Consider the following 18,131-nt stretch of genomic DNA (forward strand, 5'->3'; position numbering starts at 1 on the left):
GCAACCTTGCTGATGTTTTATTTGCACACTTGGTCGTATTTGGAAAGAGACACGCTTATTTTTATGTTTCCATTGTGGAGGCTCAATACAATTTCACTTTGTAGGACTTCCGGTTTGGCGTCACACTGGTGCGAGCTGCCGACAGATTTTCTGTTTGGTTCGCCCGGCCTTTTGCACGATCGTGGCCGTAGTAGGCAAGGTCTTTTCGAGGTATGAGGACCAGTGGAGAGGGGAAGCATCGGAGCAGTGGAGGGAGAAAGGCGATCCCCCCAGGAAGCGAGAAGCACCCTCAGATCAAGTGCAAAGGAGGTCGGCTTATTAATGGCCGACCAGAAGACATGACTGCCAGCCCTTAATAAGGAAGTGAAAGACAACTGCAGGAAACATATCGGACTGTGGAAGACGGTAAACAAAAGACTTTGATTTAAGAGACTGAATTTGAATAAGCTAAATAACCTGAGCACGGATACGTAAGTGAGTGCATTGGATTGAAGCGGCGAATAAAGATTGACAGAGAAAGATTTAAGAAAGCTGATCGGCAGATTGGACAGAGAAAGACTGAGTTTTTGAATACTTAAGTTTGGAGGACTAACAGTGGGCGAGACGGTGAAGAGAAAGAAAGACGGTTGGATTTGCCCTCCTCCTGAAATAAAAAGGGAAGAAGATTTTGTTCGAGCCACGAGGGTTTGAAATATCTTTAAAGCTCCGGTGAGGCGGATGCCGAGACATACTGACAGAGACAACAGAGGGGCGACATCTTGAAAGCGAAAACTGAGCGGTGGAAAAAAAATTAAAACACGAACCTCTCTCCGCTTGTGCTTTCATCGCTGCTACTGCCCCAAAAGCCCTTTTGAATTGGACTTTTTTTCCCCTTCGTCTTTCTCCCTGCCTCTTTCTTTATCTTACTGACGACAAGAAGTGACTGATGGGTGAGCTCTGAAACAACTATCTTGAGCTCCGATCTCTCCTGTCTTTTGACTCTCCACATTGAAACGTACTCTCCCTTCCTTGTGGACTCTCCTTAGTTTGAAGTTTGAAGTTTCATTTTATTTATATGCCACCCTATTCCCTAAAAGGGACTCAGGGCGGCGAACAACTCCAACGGGAAGGGGAACATACAAATACAAAATAAACGTTTAAAATGACCAACAACCACACCTGTCGAGAGGGGAAGGGAGCTCATCAACCCCAGGCCTGCCGACACAGCCAGGTCTTAATGGCTTTTCGGAAAACCAGGAGAGAGGTGATGGTCCGAATCTCCGCGGGAAGTTTGTTCCAGAGGGCCGGAGCTGCAACAGAGAAGGCCCTCCCCCGGGTCGTAGCCAGATGGCATTGGCTGGTGGATGGAACCTGGAGGAGGCCGACCCTGTGCGATCTAATGGGTCTTTGGGAGGTAATTGGCAGTAGGCGGTCTCTCAAGTACCCAGGTCCAATACCATGAAGGGCTTTATAAGTAATAACTAGCACCTTGAAGCGCATCTGGAGACCAATTGAAAGCCAGTGCAGCTCGCGGAGGTGTCACCTCCTTGCTGTTCGCGACCAGCCAGGAGGGGCACAGGTCCAGTATACATGTAGCAGCACTCATCGCTCCCATGGCCTTGTCCACTTCATCAGGGGCAACAGGTTGAAAGTCAGCCCAGAGATGTCGTTCAAGACCTTCCCCCGGTACCCCGGCTGGCTCTGCGCAATTGGAGTCCAGGTCCATCCGAAGCTGAGCAACTTTGTCCGCGAGGAACTGAACATATTCCTCTGCTCTACCCTGTAAAGGGTTATCCGCAACCCTCGTGTTTAGGAGGGAGCAGGTCACCCTAAACAGGGCAGCAGGGCGGGACTCGGCGGACACTATCAGAGCGGCAATATAGTTGTTCTTGGTTGTCCGTATTGCCAAGAGGTATGCTCCGATGCAAGCTTTTAATAGTGCTCGGTCTGACTTGGATTTACTGGACCTCCAGTGGCGCTCTAGGCGTCTCTTTTGGTGCTTCATCTCCCGGAGGTCCTCGGTAAACCAAGGAGCCCTCCTGGATCCACTGCCGCGGATCGGCCGTAAAGGCGCAATCCGGGGAGAGCCTCAGCCGCCACCGAGTTCCAAGTAGTGACTAAGGTCTCCACCGAGCTGCGGGCGAGAGTATCAGGCATAACTCCAAGCGCCGTCTGGAAACCCAGGGGATCCATAAGACGCCTGGGGTGGAACCACCTAATCGGTTCCTCCTCCCTACAGCGGGGGATTGGTCTCCGAAAGTCAAGCCTCAGTAGGAAGTGGTCCGACCATGACAGGGGCAAGGTCTCACTACCCCTCAGACCAAGATCACAACTCCACTGCTCCGAGAGAAATACGAGGTCGAGTGTGTGACCCGCAGAGTGAGTCGGACCCTGGATTACTTGAGTCAAGCCCATGGCTGTCATGGAAGCCATGAACTCCTGTGCTCCATCAGAGTGTTCGCCGAGCGAAGGCAGATTGAAGTCCCCCAGTATCATAAGTCTGGGGAACTCAACTGCCAGCTCAGCTACTGACTTGAGGAGCAAGGGGAGGGCTGTTGTCACGCTGTTGGGAGGCAGGTACATTAACAACAAGCCCACTTGACCTGCAAAGTCCATCTTCACCAGCAAGGACTCACACCCGACAAGCTCCGGAGCAGGGATCCTACGAGGAGCTAAGGACTGCTGGATAACAATGGCCACTCCCCTATCCCTTTTCTGGGGTCGCGGTTGATGAAGCACCTGAAAACCCTCTGGGCACATTTCGGTGAGGGGGACTCCTCCCTCCGGGCCCAGCCAGGTTTCAGTAATACATGCCAGGTCTGCCCCCTCGTCTATAATTAGGTCCTGGACGAGAGGAGCCTTGTGAACCACAGACCTGGCATTTAGCAGCAGCAACCTGAGACCAGGGTCCTGACTACTCGCGCCATCTGGCCTTGGAGTGGAACTCACAGGGCCAGAAAGAGGGATCCCTCTGACATAGGGAGCCCTCCTTCCCCGGTAATGACTCGCCCTGAAGTTCCCGCCATATCTGCCTCTCCCTAGTATGACCCCAATACTCCGGCCCACTCCTGCATCTGTGGTCCCTCCACCCCTCCCCCTGCCGCCGAATTCACCGACAGGCCCTTCAACACACACCTCCAAGGGCCGGAACTGGCCCTGGGGGCCCCTGACACTTCTGCTCAAGCACTCAGTGCAGGAGGCACCCAGCTAGGCTCCCGGCCCACCAAACATACCCATACATACAATCAGTCAATCCCCACAAAACAAGTTAAAAACAGAAAAACAGCAATATAATGATAAAAGTGGGAACATTCAATCAGTCACACTCATACCACACACTCCCCATACATTAAAATTATAAAAATTTTCAACAATTACCAATATATAAAAAATTATAAAGTATAAAAATCTGTGCACTATTGCGAGTTATTTAGTCCGATAAGGCCAAGGGGGGTGGTATCCAAGCCTCCCATGCAAGTGTCCGAAGTCCAGAAAAATAATAACGGGGCATATAATAATGACCCAGAAGTAGTCCAAGGAGAAGCCAGGAAAGTCTGAGAAGCAAGCAGGCCATAGGAGGTAAATGGCGAAAGTTGTAGGGCCAGCCACAGGCAACGGTGGCCAGCAACATCCCCCCCCCCGGTCGGGAATAGAGAACACCCGGGAGCCAGGGGAACCCCATGGTAAAAGGGGGGGAAACCCCCACTCCCAGCTGTACCGTGACACTCCCAATGGAGGCAGCCTGTCGGTAGGCCATCAGGCTAGCAACCCCACCCCCACCCTCACCCTCACCCTAACCTTAACCTAACTTAAACTAACCCCACCCTATTCTAGTCTAACCCTACCCTGTCCCTAGCCTGACCCTACAGCTGCACAGCAGCAGAAGGAGGCATCAGACAACCTGGGGGGGGGTCGGGTCCCCCCAAACAGTCACCGACACGGCAGCCAAGGCGGTCTCAGCCCGCTCTTCCGGGCTCCAAAGGTGTCCCCGGTCCCGCAGGAAGGAAGTCTCTGCCCGCCTCTTGCCACAGGCGGCACCACAAAGTTTGCTAGATGGTAACGCCGCCCAGTTACTTGAATGATGTCAATGAATGATGTTCTCAATTATCTCTTCTCAGTCTCTCAATAAAGCAATCTCTCCTCAGTCAACTCAAGGAGGTCCAGACGCCTTCCGCGTCCTCCAAACCTGGTTAGTCTCTTAGTAGGTTCACAGCTGATCAGTGGCTCGGCGTTGATGTGAGCTCCGGCACCTACCAGCGTCTCCCGGCGAGTCAGCAAACTGCCCGGCTCCTGGCGGCCACTTCACTCCAGTCAGCCGCGGCGCCCTCAGCTCCCCGGGGCGCGATGGTCTCCAGCAACCAGCAGCAAGCAATTCCAGCCAGGGAGCCTGGCAGCCGCGCCTCCAGGCCTGGACCAAGGTTTCACTTTCTTCCAGGCTATCTGGAAATAGCCCCAGTGCTCTTCGAGCCTGTAACAAGGCTGTGCAGATTCTCTAAGGCCACTCTCAGCCGTTATTCCTGGGGAGGGGGAAAAATGCCCCCCCACAAGGTACTCAGCGCTGCTCGCCCACACCGTGGGGCCGTTCAAGGCACAGAATTAGTCAAAGGCGGGTGGCAGTTCACAGCGGCAGCGCCGGTGGGAGCGGCAGTCCAGGGCAACCCGCGCCACCTCTAACTCGTCTCCCACTGAGCGCGGCGGTTCAGATGGCAGTGGCAGTGGCGGTGACAAATCGAAGCAGCTCCAGCAGTCTTCAGGCACACCCCAAGCACTCTCAAGCACTCTCCACACTAGAAGGCAGGTAACGGCTCGAACTCAGCTCAACTCAGCTCCTTAGATTACTTCTAGATCCCTTTGACAACCTTATTGAAGTAGTACTCAGTATTTCTATTTTCTGAAAGTAGTATATTTACATTAAAACATTAAGTGCATTAACTTTTAGATATTGGTGAAGGGATAGACAGTGGAAATTATTTATGCAATAGGGAGATTTATTGTGGTGTAAATAACGCTTTTACAATATATACAATAAGGAAAATAGAGTGATATAAGAGTGACTATAAATAAGTGATTATAAGCTTACCAATTTATAGAACTGTTCTAGTGTATAGGGCTGCACTAAATTAACTATCTCTTTTTTCTTGGGTGTTCTTCATAGTGGATCAATTTGATTAATGGATTAATAACTGATTATTCTCTGGTAGATCAAATTTCAACTGATTACTTGATTAATTGATGAACAATATATTGAGATTTGGGTAACTGATATATTATTAACATTGTTCATTAGTTATTTAACTTATTGATTAATTAATTAATTAATTAAGTATAAATTATTTTAAAAGATCATAGATTAACGTAATAGAATTGTTTAAATACTTTAACAGCAATTAGAAGGTACTGGAACTACAGACCGAAGGGGGATAACTGAATTAAATCAATACCAATGACAACAAGAACAGCAACCTTAACTAAAGGAAGCAAAAAACAAACTTCCCTATCCACCCCAGTGAGGCAAAGGTCGCCTGAGAGCAGGCTGATGGAAGATAAGACAGCCTCAATCTCACAAGGCCAAGAGGTAACGATGAACTCTCTACAGGAAGCAATTTTGAAGATGAATGATAACATCACCAAAGGCCTGGAGGGAGTAAAAAACGAAATGAGTGAAGTCAAAAACAATATGGGGAGGATTGAAGAGCGAGTAGGGGCTATCCAAGCAGCTTTGCTAAGAAATGAACAGGAAATAAAAGAAGTCAAGAAGAGAACGGAAATAACAGAAAAAAGAATAGATAAGATAGAGGACAGACTGGAATCTATAAACAAAAATCTGGAAGAGGCTATTATCCACTTAGAATTGGAGAGATCAGCATTTTATCTGAGACTACAAAATGTAGAAGACGCGAGAGATGAAAATCTACGGGAACTGATTGCAGAAATCTTGGGATTAGTACTTGACAGACCAAAAAACGAGATCATCAATGAATTGGACGAAGTTTATAGAATTAACACAAGCTTCGCGAGACGCCATCGACTCCCAAGGGAGATACATGTGAGGGTTCTAAGAAGACAACTGAGAGAGGATATCTTAAACACAATAAGAGGGGAATCATTAACATATAAAAGCAAAGAAATTCTTATTCTGAAGCAGATTCCCCGGAGAGTTAGAGAGAAAAGAAGAAAATATAACTTCCTCTCTTCACAACTAAATAGACATAGAATCCCGTTTCGATGGCTCCTTCCGGAAGGAATGCTAGCAACATGGAGGGAAAAGAAACACCGGATAGATACTTTGGAGAAGGCTCAAGAATTTCAGGAACTCTTAATTGCAGACGAAGAGAGATTTAGTAAAGAAGAAACTTCAAGTAGAAGTCAAGAAGACATTATAACTGAATCCCAACTGGAGGAGTGAGAGACGAGAGAGGTCAGAGAACGAGAGAGATATGGCAGAGAAGAATCAAGATCAAGGAGGCCAATTGAGACAAGATCTAAAGGTGCCCTTAAAGCAGACAACAAGTAATGAATCAGAGGAATGGGAAACGAATATACTATCAGCAAATATAAATGGTCTTAACATAACAATAAAGAGAAAACGTGTACTGTTGGACTTATTAAAACAAAAGTTAGATGTAATCTGTCTTCAGGAAACCCACATAAAAGAGAAATACAATAATTTGTTGAAATGCCCAAAATTAGGAAAAGTATTCTGTTCGTCAGCACAAACAAGAAAAAGAGGAATTGTGATGTATATAAAAGAATGGCTAAACCCCAAATTAAAATATGTAGATAAAGAGGGTAGAATGTTAATGGTGGAGGTAACGAATGGTGGGAAAAAAGTCTTACTAGTAGGAATTTATGCCCCAAACCAAAAACAAGAAAGATTTTATGTAAATTTACATAAGAGGATAAATGAAATAAATTGGCAAAATGTATGTATTTTAGGGGACTTTAATGCAGTACTAGACAGTAAAATTGATTATAAGGGTACACATAAGAAAAACACCAGAAGGAAATTACCGACCGTCTATATAAATATGGTGAAGGAATTAGATCTCTATGATGTCTGGCGAACAATGAATGATAAGATTCAACAGTACACGTTTTACTCTCAACCACATAATTCTTGGTCACGTATTGATATGGTTTGGTCAAACCCAGTACTACTTATGGACACAGTAAATATTGAAATATTTCCAGTTCCAATGGAAAATATTTCCAATATTTCTGCCAATTACCTCCCTGCGACCAATTAGATCTCATAGATTGGGCCTCCTCCGAATTCCATCTGCCAGCCAGTGCCGGCTGGCAACTACAAGGAGGAGGGCCTTTTCAGTAGTAGCTCCGACCCTTTGGAACGAGCTCCCCGTGGAGATTCGTACTCTCACCACCGTCCAGGCCTTCCGCATAGCCCTTAAGACCTGGCTAGCCCGTCAGGCCTGGGGACAAAGATAGCCGCCCCTCCCGAATGATGAATGAATGTTGCTCATTATTTTTACTTATGTGTGTCTATGTCATAGTTTGTATCCCCCTTCCCTGATTTTATGTGAGCCGCCCTGAGTCCCCTCAGGGAAAAGGGCGGCCTATAAATGTTAATAAACTCAAACTCAAACTCAGTTCCAGACCATCATCCAGTTCTATGGCAGTGGAAAGGAAAGACAAAGATAAAATCTAGGTGGACGTTAAATCAGAACATATTACAAGAGAAACAACTTGTACAATCAATAGAAAAAGAATTGGGTTACTTTTTCCAAGAAAATTGTAAAGAGCAGACATCAACACAAAATGTCTGGGATACGATGAAGGCAATCGTGAGGGGAACATCAATAATTATAATTATAATTATAATAAACAATAGCTTATATAGCAAGAAGAAACAAAATGCATAGGGAAAAATTGAACACATTGAATAAAGAATTGAGAGAGATAGAACTGTTGATCCAGAAAGAGCCAGACAATATTAAATACAGGGAAAATGGAGATTTAATTAAACATCAAATAAATCTGATCTCTCAAGAAGAAGTAGCCCAAAACATTAAGAGAATGAAGCAGAATTACTTTGAACATGCAAATAAAACTGGGAGATGGTTGGCGCACAAAATAGAAAAGACAATGCAAAAAAAACTATTAAACAACTGAGTGACGAGGAGGGGAATTTGAAACAAGAAATAGGGGAAAAGAAAAAGATTGTACAGAATTACTACAAGAAACTATATGAACCGGATGAAATTAGTGAACAAGACATTAGAAAATACTTAATAGAACAGAAACTTCCAGCCTTGTCGGAGGAGATGAGAGAGATGCTTGATAAGGAAATCACACAAGAGGAATTGAAAAAGTCCATTCAAAAACAAAAAAACAAAAAAACACCTGGTCCGGATGGGCTTCCGTCGGAAATCTATAAAAAATTCCAAAACACTTTAGAACAGTGGTCCCCAACCCCCGGTCCGCGGACCGGTGCCGGGCCGTGGAGTACCTGGCACCGGGCCGCGCAGCGGCCGGGGGCCATGCAACGGCCGACTCTTCACTCATGCAGCGCCGTCGCCGGAGGGGGGGAGCTGCGCGGAAGCACAGGAGCAAGTGAGGTGAGGAGGAAGAATTCCCCGCTACTACACCACCTCCGCCCCCTCCCCGAGTCAGCCGTCCCCTCAGTGAACGCCTCCGCCTCTTTCTCCTTTCTCGCCTCAGTCGGCTCGCCTGGAAGCGAGGCGAGGAGGGGGCGGACCATGCGCTGGAAGCGGAGCCCTTGGAGGCCGCTCTCTTCTTTTTCCCGCCCGGCCTTGGCTTGTGAGAAGGAACGGCGGGAGAGGTAGAGAGAGAGAGAGAGAGAGAACGTCGGGCAGCCGCGGGCGGGGGGGGGGTCTTTGGAGGGGAGATGGGGGGTGCGCGATTTTGGCGCCAGATTCAGGCCGCCGCTGCTGCTATTGCAGCGCACGGTGGAAAAGCGGCGGTCTTGCCCACCCCTTCCCTGCCTCCCGCCCGCTCCAGTTGCCGCAGCCAGGGGTGGGGGCTCGGTGCCTGAAGTCTCTTGCCTCTCTTCCAAAATTTCGCCAACGGGCATCGGTGAAGCACGCTCTTTCTCTTCCTCACAAAACACATTTCCTTTCCCCCCACGCGTAGCTATTGGCGATATGGACTCTTGGAGGCTGCGCTCCCGGGTCGCGTTTCCTTTTTGCAGCCCACGAGAATGCCTGGTTCTGAGCCTCAAAAAACGAGAGTTCTCTTAAGGCTGCAAAAAAGGAATATACTTTGGTCCTTGAAGCGCTTTTCCTGTTATTTGGACATTATATATATACGTACGTACATACGTACAGTATGTATATATGCATGTATGTATGTATGTATGTATGTATGTATGTATGTATGTATGTATGTATATATATATATATATATATATATATATATATATATATATATATATATATATATATATATATATGTCTATAGTCCATAATATAGTGATGATTTAAAAAAAAATTAGTTGAGCACATGGAATCTTTTTTCTTTTAGTATATTTTGGAGGTGGGGGCCCACTTTGTTATTTAAGATAGTATCTCCTTTTATATATGGTAGTGAAGATACCTAATACTCCCACCCCCTATTTCCCCCACGACAACCTTGTGAGGTGGGGGGGCTTAGATAGAGTGAATGGGCTTAATACTGTATTCTTTTTACATTGCTATCCTCTGGCTTATTTAATTTTGCCCTTGCTCTTTTTATCTTTGACCTTGATTAATTCAGCTGTTTATTCCTTAAAATCTACATACAAAATGGAAGGTGGGATATGATTCAGGTGTTGAATTGGGAAGGTGGATTTAAAAATTATGTTTGTATTCCCCCATTTTTGCCCCCCCTACCCCTGCGCGCGCTCAGCGGGCCACGGTAAAATTATCAAAGGCTGACTGGTCCGCGGCGATAAAAAGGTTGGGGACCACTGCTTTAGAAGACAAACTATTAGAATCATTTAATGAGGTACTACAAAAAGGTAAGGTCCCAAAATCCTGGGAGGAAGCTTTCATCAACCTAATACCAAAAGAAGAGGTGGATAACAGTAAAATTCAAAACTACAGACCTATATCCTTGCTAAACGTGGATTACAAAATTTTTATATCAATTTTGGCGGAAAGATTAAAAATAATATTAAATTATAACCTTCATTCGGATCAAAACGGTTTTCTCCCTAAAAGATACATTCGGAATAACACAAGAATAATAATTAACACTCTGGAATTCTATGAAACAAGATCTGAGAAACAATTAGCGTTAATTTTTGTCGATGCGCAGAAAGCATTCGATAATTTAGACTGGAAACTCTTAATTACACAACTAAAAATGATGAAATTCGGTGACAAATTTATTAAGATTATAGAAACCATATACTCACAGCAATTGGCAAATATCATAATTAATGGAGAACTGACAGAGAGGGTACAGATCGGAAAGGGTGTCAGACAAGGTTGTCCGCTTTCCCCATTATTATTTATTATGTCGTTAGAGGTACTCCTGAACCAGATAAGACTAAATAAGGAAATTAGGGGTTTGACCATAAAAAAAGAACAATATAAAACACAGGCCTTTGCGGACGACATGGTCTTTATTGTTGAAGACCCTCTAACCTCAGGACCGAAATTAATGAAAGACATTGAGGACTTTGGGCGTGTGGCCGGACTAAAAATAAATAAGGAAAAAACAAAAATGATTATTAAAAACTTCCCCAAAAAACAGATAGAAGAACTAGAAAAAGTAATGGAAATTAAGGTAACCAAAAAAGTCAAATACTTAAGGGATTTGGCTATCCGCGAAATGTTCTTCCATAAAAGAAGATAACTATAATAAACTATTACGAAACATTCAAAAAGATTTTAAAAATTGGTCGAAGCTACAAATATCGTTGATGGGAAGAATCTCAGTAATTAAGATGAATGTCTTGCCAAAAATACTTTATTTATTTCAAACGGCACCGGTTAAATTAGGAGAAAATTTTTACAATGACTTGGATAAAACGGTACGAAACTTTGTGTGGAACGGCAAAAAGCCCAGAATTAAATACAAATATCTCCAAGATAAAAGAGCACAAGGTGGAATGGGTCTACCAGAATGGAAGACATACCACCAAGCAGCAACAACAATGTGGATAAAGGAGTGGGTAACATTAACCAATAAAAGAATTCTAACTATAGAAGGTTACGACTTGCAATGGGGGTGGCACAATTATTTATGGAGTGAGGGAAACAAAGTCCACAACTACTTTAAAAGATACCATCTAAGGGGGGCACTGATAAATGATTGGCTTGAAATTAGAAGGAAATTCTATATCCAATTACCCAAATGGATATCCCCGACGGAAGCCCTGATATATCCAAATCTGATAAACTTCGACAAAAATGTCATTTATAAACAATTGTTAGATAACCAAAATAGGTTAAACTCAAGGGAAAACTTGGCTGAAATGGGAATAAATATTGACTGGTGGCCATACTTTCAAATAGAAAATAAGTATAAATCAGATCTAGCACAATTTGGCTTCCAGGACAGGGACCAGGAATTGGATAAAATTCTAATAGGACCAGACGAGAAATTAATCTAGAAAATATATAATTGTTTGCTAACTTGAAAAATGGAAACAGAAAGAGTGAAAGAAGTCATGGTAACCTGGGCCCAGAATATCAGCCACACAATTAAGTTAGATTATTGGGAAAGGGTATGGGAGTGGAACTTGAAATTGACGATGTCGACGGCCTACAAAGAAAACGTATATAAAATGTTTTACCGCTGGCATCTCTCTTCGACAAGACTGGCAAAAATTTCCACAAAATCATCGGCCAAATGCTGGAAATGTAAAATAACACTGGGCACATACTATCACATGTGGTGGACGTGTCCGGTGGCTAAGACATATTGGAAGCGAATACTAAGGTGGTTAAACGACATTATGTCAACTAAACTAAACCTCAATCCAAAAATGTTTCTATTAGGGATAATAGATCCAAAAATAATTAAAACCAATCAATATCTATTCGTTCATATCCTGACAGCGGCAAGAATATCATATGCTCAGTGCTGGAAGAAAGAAAATGCCTCCACTAGTACAATGGTTATGAATAAAATTTTAGAAATAGCGGAAATGAATAGACTAACAATGCTGATTAATGAAAAAGAAGACACAGACTTCTATAAAGTCTGGGAGAAACTATACAAATGATTTGATACGAAAGACAATGAGAATTAAGATATATAAATGAGATATTTTATTAACTTAAAATAACTTAAGGAACAATTTAAAAGAAATTATGATATACAAAGACTAAGTAACAAATGAGATAAGATATATATTAGAGGTGAGAATTCACCTACAAGTAATATCAATATACTACCGTGTTGAAAAACTTTGACGATCTGATAGGAAAAATCCGTTATGAATACCTGCATAGAATTAGTAATCTAGCTTCATACTGTTTCTTTTTTTTTTCTTTTTTTCTTTCCTCTTTTCTTTTCCTTTTCCTTTACTTACTTACCTTAGGTAGATATGTAGATAGGCAAGGTGAGATGAACTATGTATATATATATATGTATGAATTTTTGCCATTTGCGTTGTAAACATGTAATGAGTTCCATTTCTTTTTTTGTATTTTGTAAACCTTGCCTTTTTTACAACCTTTAATAAAATATTTAATAAAAAATTAAAAAAAAAACCAATTTCACTTTTCAAAAATTTTAGAAAATCATGTTATGTTGACCATAGTTGAGAAAATACTTTTTTTTCCCAAATGGGCAAAAACTAGGAAACATGACATATGCAATGTTGGATAAGCTTTGGGTAAGTTAGGAAAGTTTGTGGCACCATTTCTGGAGATATGCTGTGACAGAACAAACCTTCCTAACTTTTTCTTCTCTAAACTTTCTTCTAGGCCCATTTGTGCAGGTTCCCATGGTCATGAAAGAGCTGTACATGGAAGGTTTTTTAGTCACACGTTGGAACGATAGGAAAGAGGAAGGGCTGAAAGCAATACTGAAATGGATTCAAGAAGTAAGCTGACAGTAAAAGAAGCCTGCCTCTCTCTCTCTCTCTCTCCCCCGCCTCTCTCTCAATCCCCCCCTCTCTCCCTCCCTCCCTCCCTCTCTTGTGTAATCCAAAGGGAAGACTTTGATACGTTACCTTTCCCTTGGGAGCCCAAGATAGCATGCCACGGGAATTCTCTCTCCTCATTTTATAGCAAGTTCAACCCTTTGAGATTGGCTGAGCTGAATAATTAGCCCAGCCAGTTCTGCAATTGACTACAGAACCTGGATCTCCCTTATCCAAGTCCATCACTTCAAAACCACATATTACACTTGCTGCCCTTTGCAACACTACTTGGCCAAGGGAAGACTTTGGTCTGTAGAGAAAAACCATGCAGGAGTTACTGTGAGCATTGCTCATTATTTTTAATTCTCGAATGCATTCAGGAATAGACCTACGTGTATTCCAGTGTAATGTGTGGCTGTGGGTGTGTCTCTAAAGTCCATGTGTAATGCTTTCCTTTCGTCTTGTCCCTTTGCTATGTTGAGCAGAAATGTATTCTTAGATTTTAAATCCCAAGGGAGAACTGCATTCATTTGAATATTTCACTTTTTGCATAGGGGAAAATTAAATGCCACGAGGACATCACCAAGGGTTTCAAAAACATGCCAGCTGCATTTATGGGAATGCTCAAAGGAGACAACTTTGGAAAGGCAGTAGTAGAGGTATAAAAAGCACTCTGCCTGGCTTGTGAAAACTCTATAAATCGCTATATCTGCACTTCCTTATGGACTGACTTCTCTTCTTACCAAGAATGATCCAAGATTAGACTAATCCACTATACCACTCCAGCATGTCTCAAGTGTGGCCAAAACCACAGAAAATCAGGGTTATCATGTGAAGTCTGAAGACAAAAGAAACAAATGCCTTTTAGAAGATTTGTTATATCCTTCTTTCAATAGATTATCCTTTTTGAATAAAAGAAGCAGTCTGAAAAGCCAAAGCATGCGGAATCCTTTCTTATCCATCAATAGTTTCTACATCCATATATTGTGTTCATACGTATTATGGACAGTTGGGTGAACTTGTGTTAGTTGACAAATAACATGAGATGCCATAATCAGTTTTATTTGTTACCCTATAGCTTTCACGAGCAAACAACAGTAACAAGAATAAAAATAGATAAAACACAAATACACATTTACAGCTATCCACCTTCAATCTTACTGTGGTTGCCCATATGATGCCCCACTGCTAGAGAACAAAACTTTGTGGGTTGTAGAAAAAGCTTTTTGGGCAAGCAGAAAATCAACAAAGGAACATTTCTGCTAGAAGGGGAAGGATAAGATGTTGGCACACGGTTGTATAAAATGTGCAATACAGGTAGTCCTTAGGTTACGAACCTAGTTGTACCGAAATTTCCCACAAAGCAAAATATTAAGTGGCAGTGGAATATAGCAGCCTCTTCATCTTCACCATGCTGCACCGAAAGAGCAGAGATGGGCGGCGGGAGTGGGTGGGGGCAGTTCACAGGGCAGAATGTGATTATAATCATGGGGCTACTGCAATGGTCATAAGTGTGAGGACTGGTAGAGCGTCCCTTCAGTGCCATTGTATCGTTGGATGGTTGCTGAACGAATGGATGTTAACACAGTTATGTGTTATCGATACCAACTCTGAATGCCACAAGGGCAGAGACAATGAACCCTGGGGAAATGAAATAGTGGAGAAGAAAGGTTACAATGAGTAAATCCCCAACAAAGTCGGTCAGGGAGTAAATATAGGCAAACATGCTTTCCAATTGTTTTTGATGAATACAAAAACTGAGCAGTCACTTCAAATTATATTGTCACTCAATTTTAAGTAACTGGGCAATCAGATTTTTAAACTGGAAACCAAACAAGGTTGTATGAAGTGTTTGAGAAATGCCACGAGGAGCTTTTGGTTAAATGAATTCTTCCAAGTGAATGGGTAAGTACCACTGAACAAAGCAGCCCGGTGGGTGACACATAAACTTAAGCCAGTAATTAAAGATTAAAAGTCAAACTCTTCTTTCCACTCTCAGTCTAGCCAAAAAGCTGCATTTGAGATGCATTTGGGAATACTGAATCTAGAGCTAAGGAATTTGGATTGAATAGAGTCCAGCTGGGTAAAGTCAGAACATGGATCAAGTGCCGCGTAAAATAATAGTTGCAATGAAACTTTTGTCTGGTGGCACCTATTGTGTGGAATGAGATGGCGGGATTGCTGCAGTAGTTCTTTGGGCCACACTGGCCATATAATCATCACCTTTTGCCATTGGGTCACCCCCAATGTTTAAAAAAATATTGTTTTTTTGTGACTTTGGTCTGACTAAAGTTTTTAGGTGTTCTCAATAACCTTTACCTTAATTTTTGGAAGTTAGCTATTAGATCCTTTTAGGGCTGCATTGGACCAAGGTAGTAGGACAGTGCTTGATAGAATAACAGCAAAAGAAGACAGAGAGATGTCACTAATTATGATTTTCAAACATCGAAAGATGGATTCAGACAACATGCTTACCCCATATGTGCACAAGCTCCTGCTGAAGAGCATTTATCTAGTAAGGCTGTTATTCTTACTGTTACTGTTATTCTTCTCATTTTTCCTACTCCCTAGCTCTTTATCTTTTTATGACTATAACTTTGCTCGTATCTTATGATTTATATTGTTTTATTAGTATCCTAGTATAATGTATGTTGCTTATTTAGTATCCTAGGACAATCACTAAGTCTTGTATCTTATGATTTATGATGTATTATGACGACTCTCCCAGATTAAATCACTTCTCTCCTTGCTCAAACCCCACATTGTTCCTATTCACTGTTCTTGCTATTCATTATTCACTGTTACTTTGAAAAGTAGCTTTTGGTAAGAATACAGGTAATCCATGATTTACAGCCATTCTTTTAGCAATCTTTTAATGTTATGACAGCACTGGGGGGAAAAAGTGACATATAACTAGTCCTCACATGTATGACGGTTGCAGCAGCCCTGCAGCCACATGATCAAAATTTGGGCATTTGGCAACCAGCACATATTTACGGTGGTTGCAATGTCCTGGGGTCACATTTGTAACCTTCACAGCTAGCTTCCGACAAGCCAAGTCAATGGAGAAAGGTGGATTTGCTCAATGACTGTGTGGTCCATTTATCAACCATGGTGATTCTTAATGACCGCAGCAAAAAGGTCATAAAATCAGGTGTTACTCGTTTAAGGCTTTGGCTTTTGTTGTCTGCCTCCTTTGCGGTCTCTCATCTCTGCTTTGTTTCTCATTTCCCCCTTTCTCGTCTCCCAGGACACTATTCTTTCGCTCCTCTCCTCGGCTCTTGTTATCCAATTCTCCATAGTTATTCTGAGTTCCCCTCTTCAACTGGCTTTCCATAAAGTCTTGTGCATCTTGCAATGATTCAATCCAAAACCTCTGGCCTTGCCAGAGAAAAGATATCCCTTCTGGGAAAAGCCACCTATACATCACCTGAAGTTTCCTCAATTGTGTTGTTAGGTCCTGATATTTCTGCCTCCTTTCCCTCACTCTTCTTGGTATCTGTTTTAGTACTATCACCATTTCCCCCGCATACATGGTATTCTGGTCACGTGCCTTCTGGTAAATTTCTTCTCTCAGGGATCGTTTACTAAACCTCACGTGAACTTCACGTGGCAGTTTCTGTCTCCTAGTATAGGAAGTATAGACCCTATATACGTCATCAATGTCACTCTGTATCGACAGCTTATCTTTCTGGGCGATCCCTGCTATCATCTCAACCATAATTTCCTTCAGTTTCTCCCCTCTTTCCTCTGGAATATTTTGGAATCTGAGAAAGAAGGCTGACTTTTCTAATTCCAACATAGCAATCTCATCTTCCAACCTTCTATTAATATGTAGCTGCCTCATCTCCCACCTCGCCATATTCCCTTCACTTTCCTTCATTTTTACTCCTAAATCTTGAATTTGACCCTCCTGTTTCTCCATTTTTGCCCAGATCTCCTTTTGCTGTGAATACAGCTGTTTCATTTCACCCCTCATGTCTCCCATTTCATTTTTAATGTCGGCCAGGGATTTTTCGGTGATCTCTTGATTCCTAGCCATATTATTTTGTATCGATAGCAAAGTTGTCTGTATATTTTGCAATGTGGGTGCCTTCTCTACCCCAGCCATATTGTCTAAAGTTCTGTGTGTTATTGGAGGGGTTGTAGATGGGGATGGCTGAGTAGGTAATGCCGAGGTTTTTTTCCCCCCCCTTTGCCCAGCTCATATCAATTAAGTTAAGAATATCCCACTGGTTCATAAGCTGTCTGCTACCAGTTTAAGCAATGTTCCAACTTACTTTGCTGCTATCTATAAGGAAAAATATATATGAATATAGTCCCATAGAGAGATCTAAAAAAAGTACAGGAGGGGGCTCGTATCAGGGAAGAAAGGAAAGAAGGGGGGGCAAATACATCAACACAAAAAAAAATCAAACCTCAAAGAGAAGAGAATAAAAAAGAAGAAAAGTTCAGCTCGAAGTATTCACCTTTCAAGTGTCCCCCAAGTCTTATATGGTAGAAGAAGAAAAAGGTCTCATAGATAGAATGTTACGGCTCTTCTTTAGTTATGAGAGGCCAAAGGGTTTGTAGGAGTGCACTGGTTTTTATTTCCCACTAATCTTTCCGGAAGTCTGTTGAGTTTCATTTAAAACTCTTTAAGTGAGGTATCAGGAAGAAAACATCTGAAGGACTTCTTTAGCTGCAGAGCTTCTGCCATTGCTATAGGGCTGTGATGGCAAAGCTATGGCACGCGTGCCACAGGTGGCAAGCAGAGGCCTCTCTACGTGCATGCAAGCCATCACCCCAGCTCAGCTCCACTGCACATGCGCCTCCTGCCAGCCAGCTGATTTTTGGGTCTCTGACGCGCATGTGCAGGGCGCATGGACACGTGCACGCTTGCGGAGCATGTAATCACATGCACGTGTGTGGGGTGGGTAGGTTAGCAATCATTGCTATAGGGGATAAATCACTAGAGACTTCTCCATTCCCAGAAGAGTTGTTTTCTGAACTTCCCTATCCACCATTTTGATAGAACACTAATTTAAAAAGTCATTTGTGCCCAGTTCTAATCCAAATAAGAATATACAAAAGATAGTAAGGTATGATAAGTTAC

General features: G+C 42.8%; 1 protein-coding gene across 1 annotated transcript in view; it reads left to right on the forward strand.

The window, feature by feature from the left end:
* Positions 1 to 13,973, forward strand: part of PTGR1 (prostaglandin reductase 1) — a 32,967-nt gene extending 18,994 nt beyond the window's left edge. The window contains 2 exon segments of the mRNA XM_032213820.1: positions 12,879 to 12,997; positions 13,591 to 13,973. Of these exon segments, the coding sequence (XP_032069711.1) occupies positions 12,879 to 12,997; positions 13,591 to 13,701 (230 nt within the window). The 3' untranslated portion in view covers positions 13,702 to 13,973.
* Positions 13,974 to 18,131: the final 4,158 nt, after the last annotated feature.

Source organism: Thamnophis elegans, chromosome 3 (assembly GCF_009769535.1).
Source record: "Thamnophis elegans isolate rThaEle1 chromosome 3, rThaEle1.pri, whole genome shotgun sequence".
NCBI classification, from domain to species: Eukaryota; Metazoa; Chordata; class Lepidosauria; order Squamata; family Colubridae; genus Thamnophis; species Thamnophis elegans.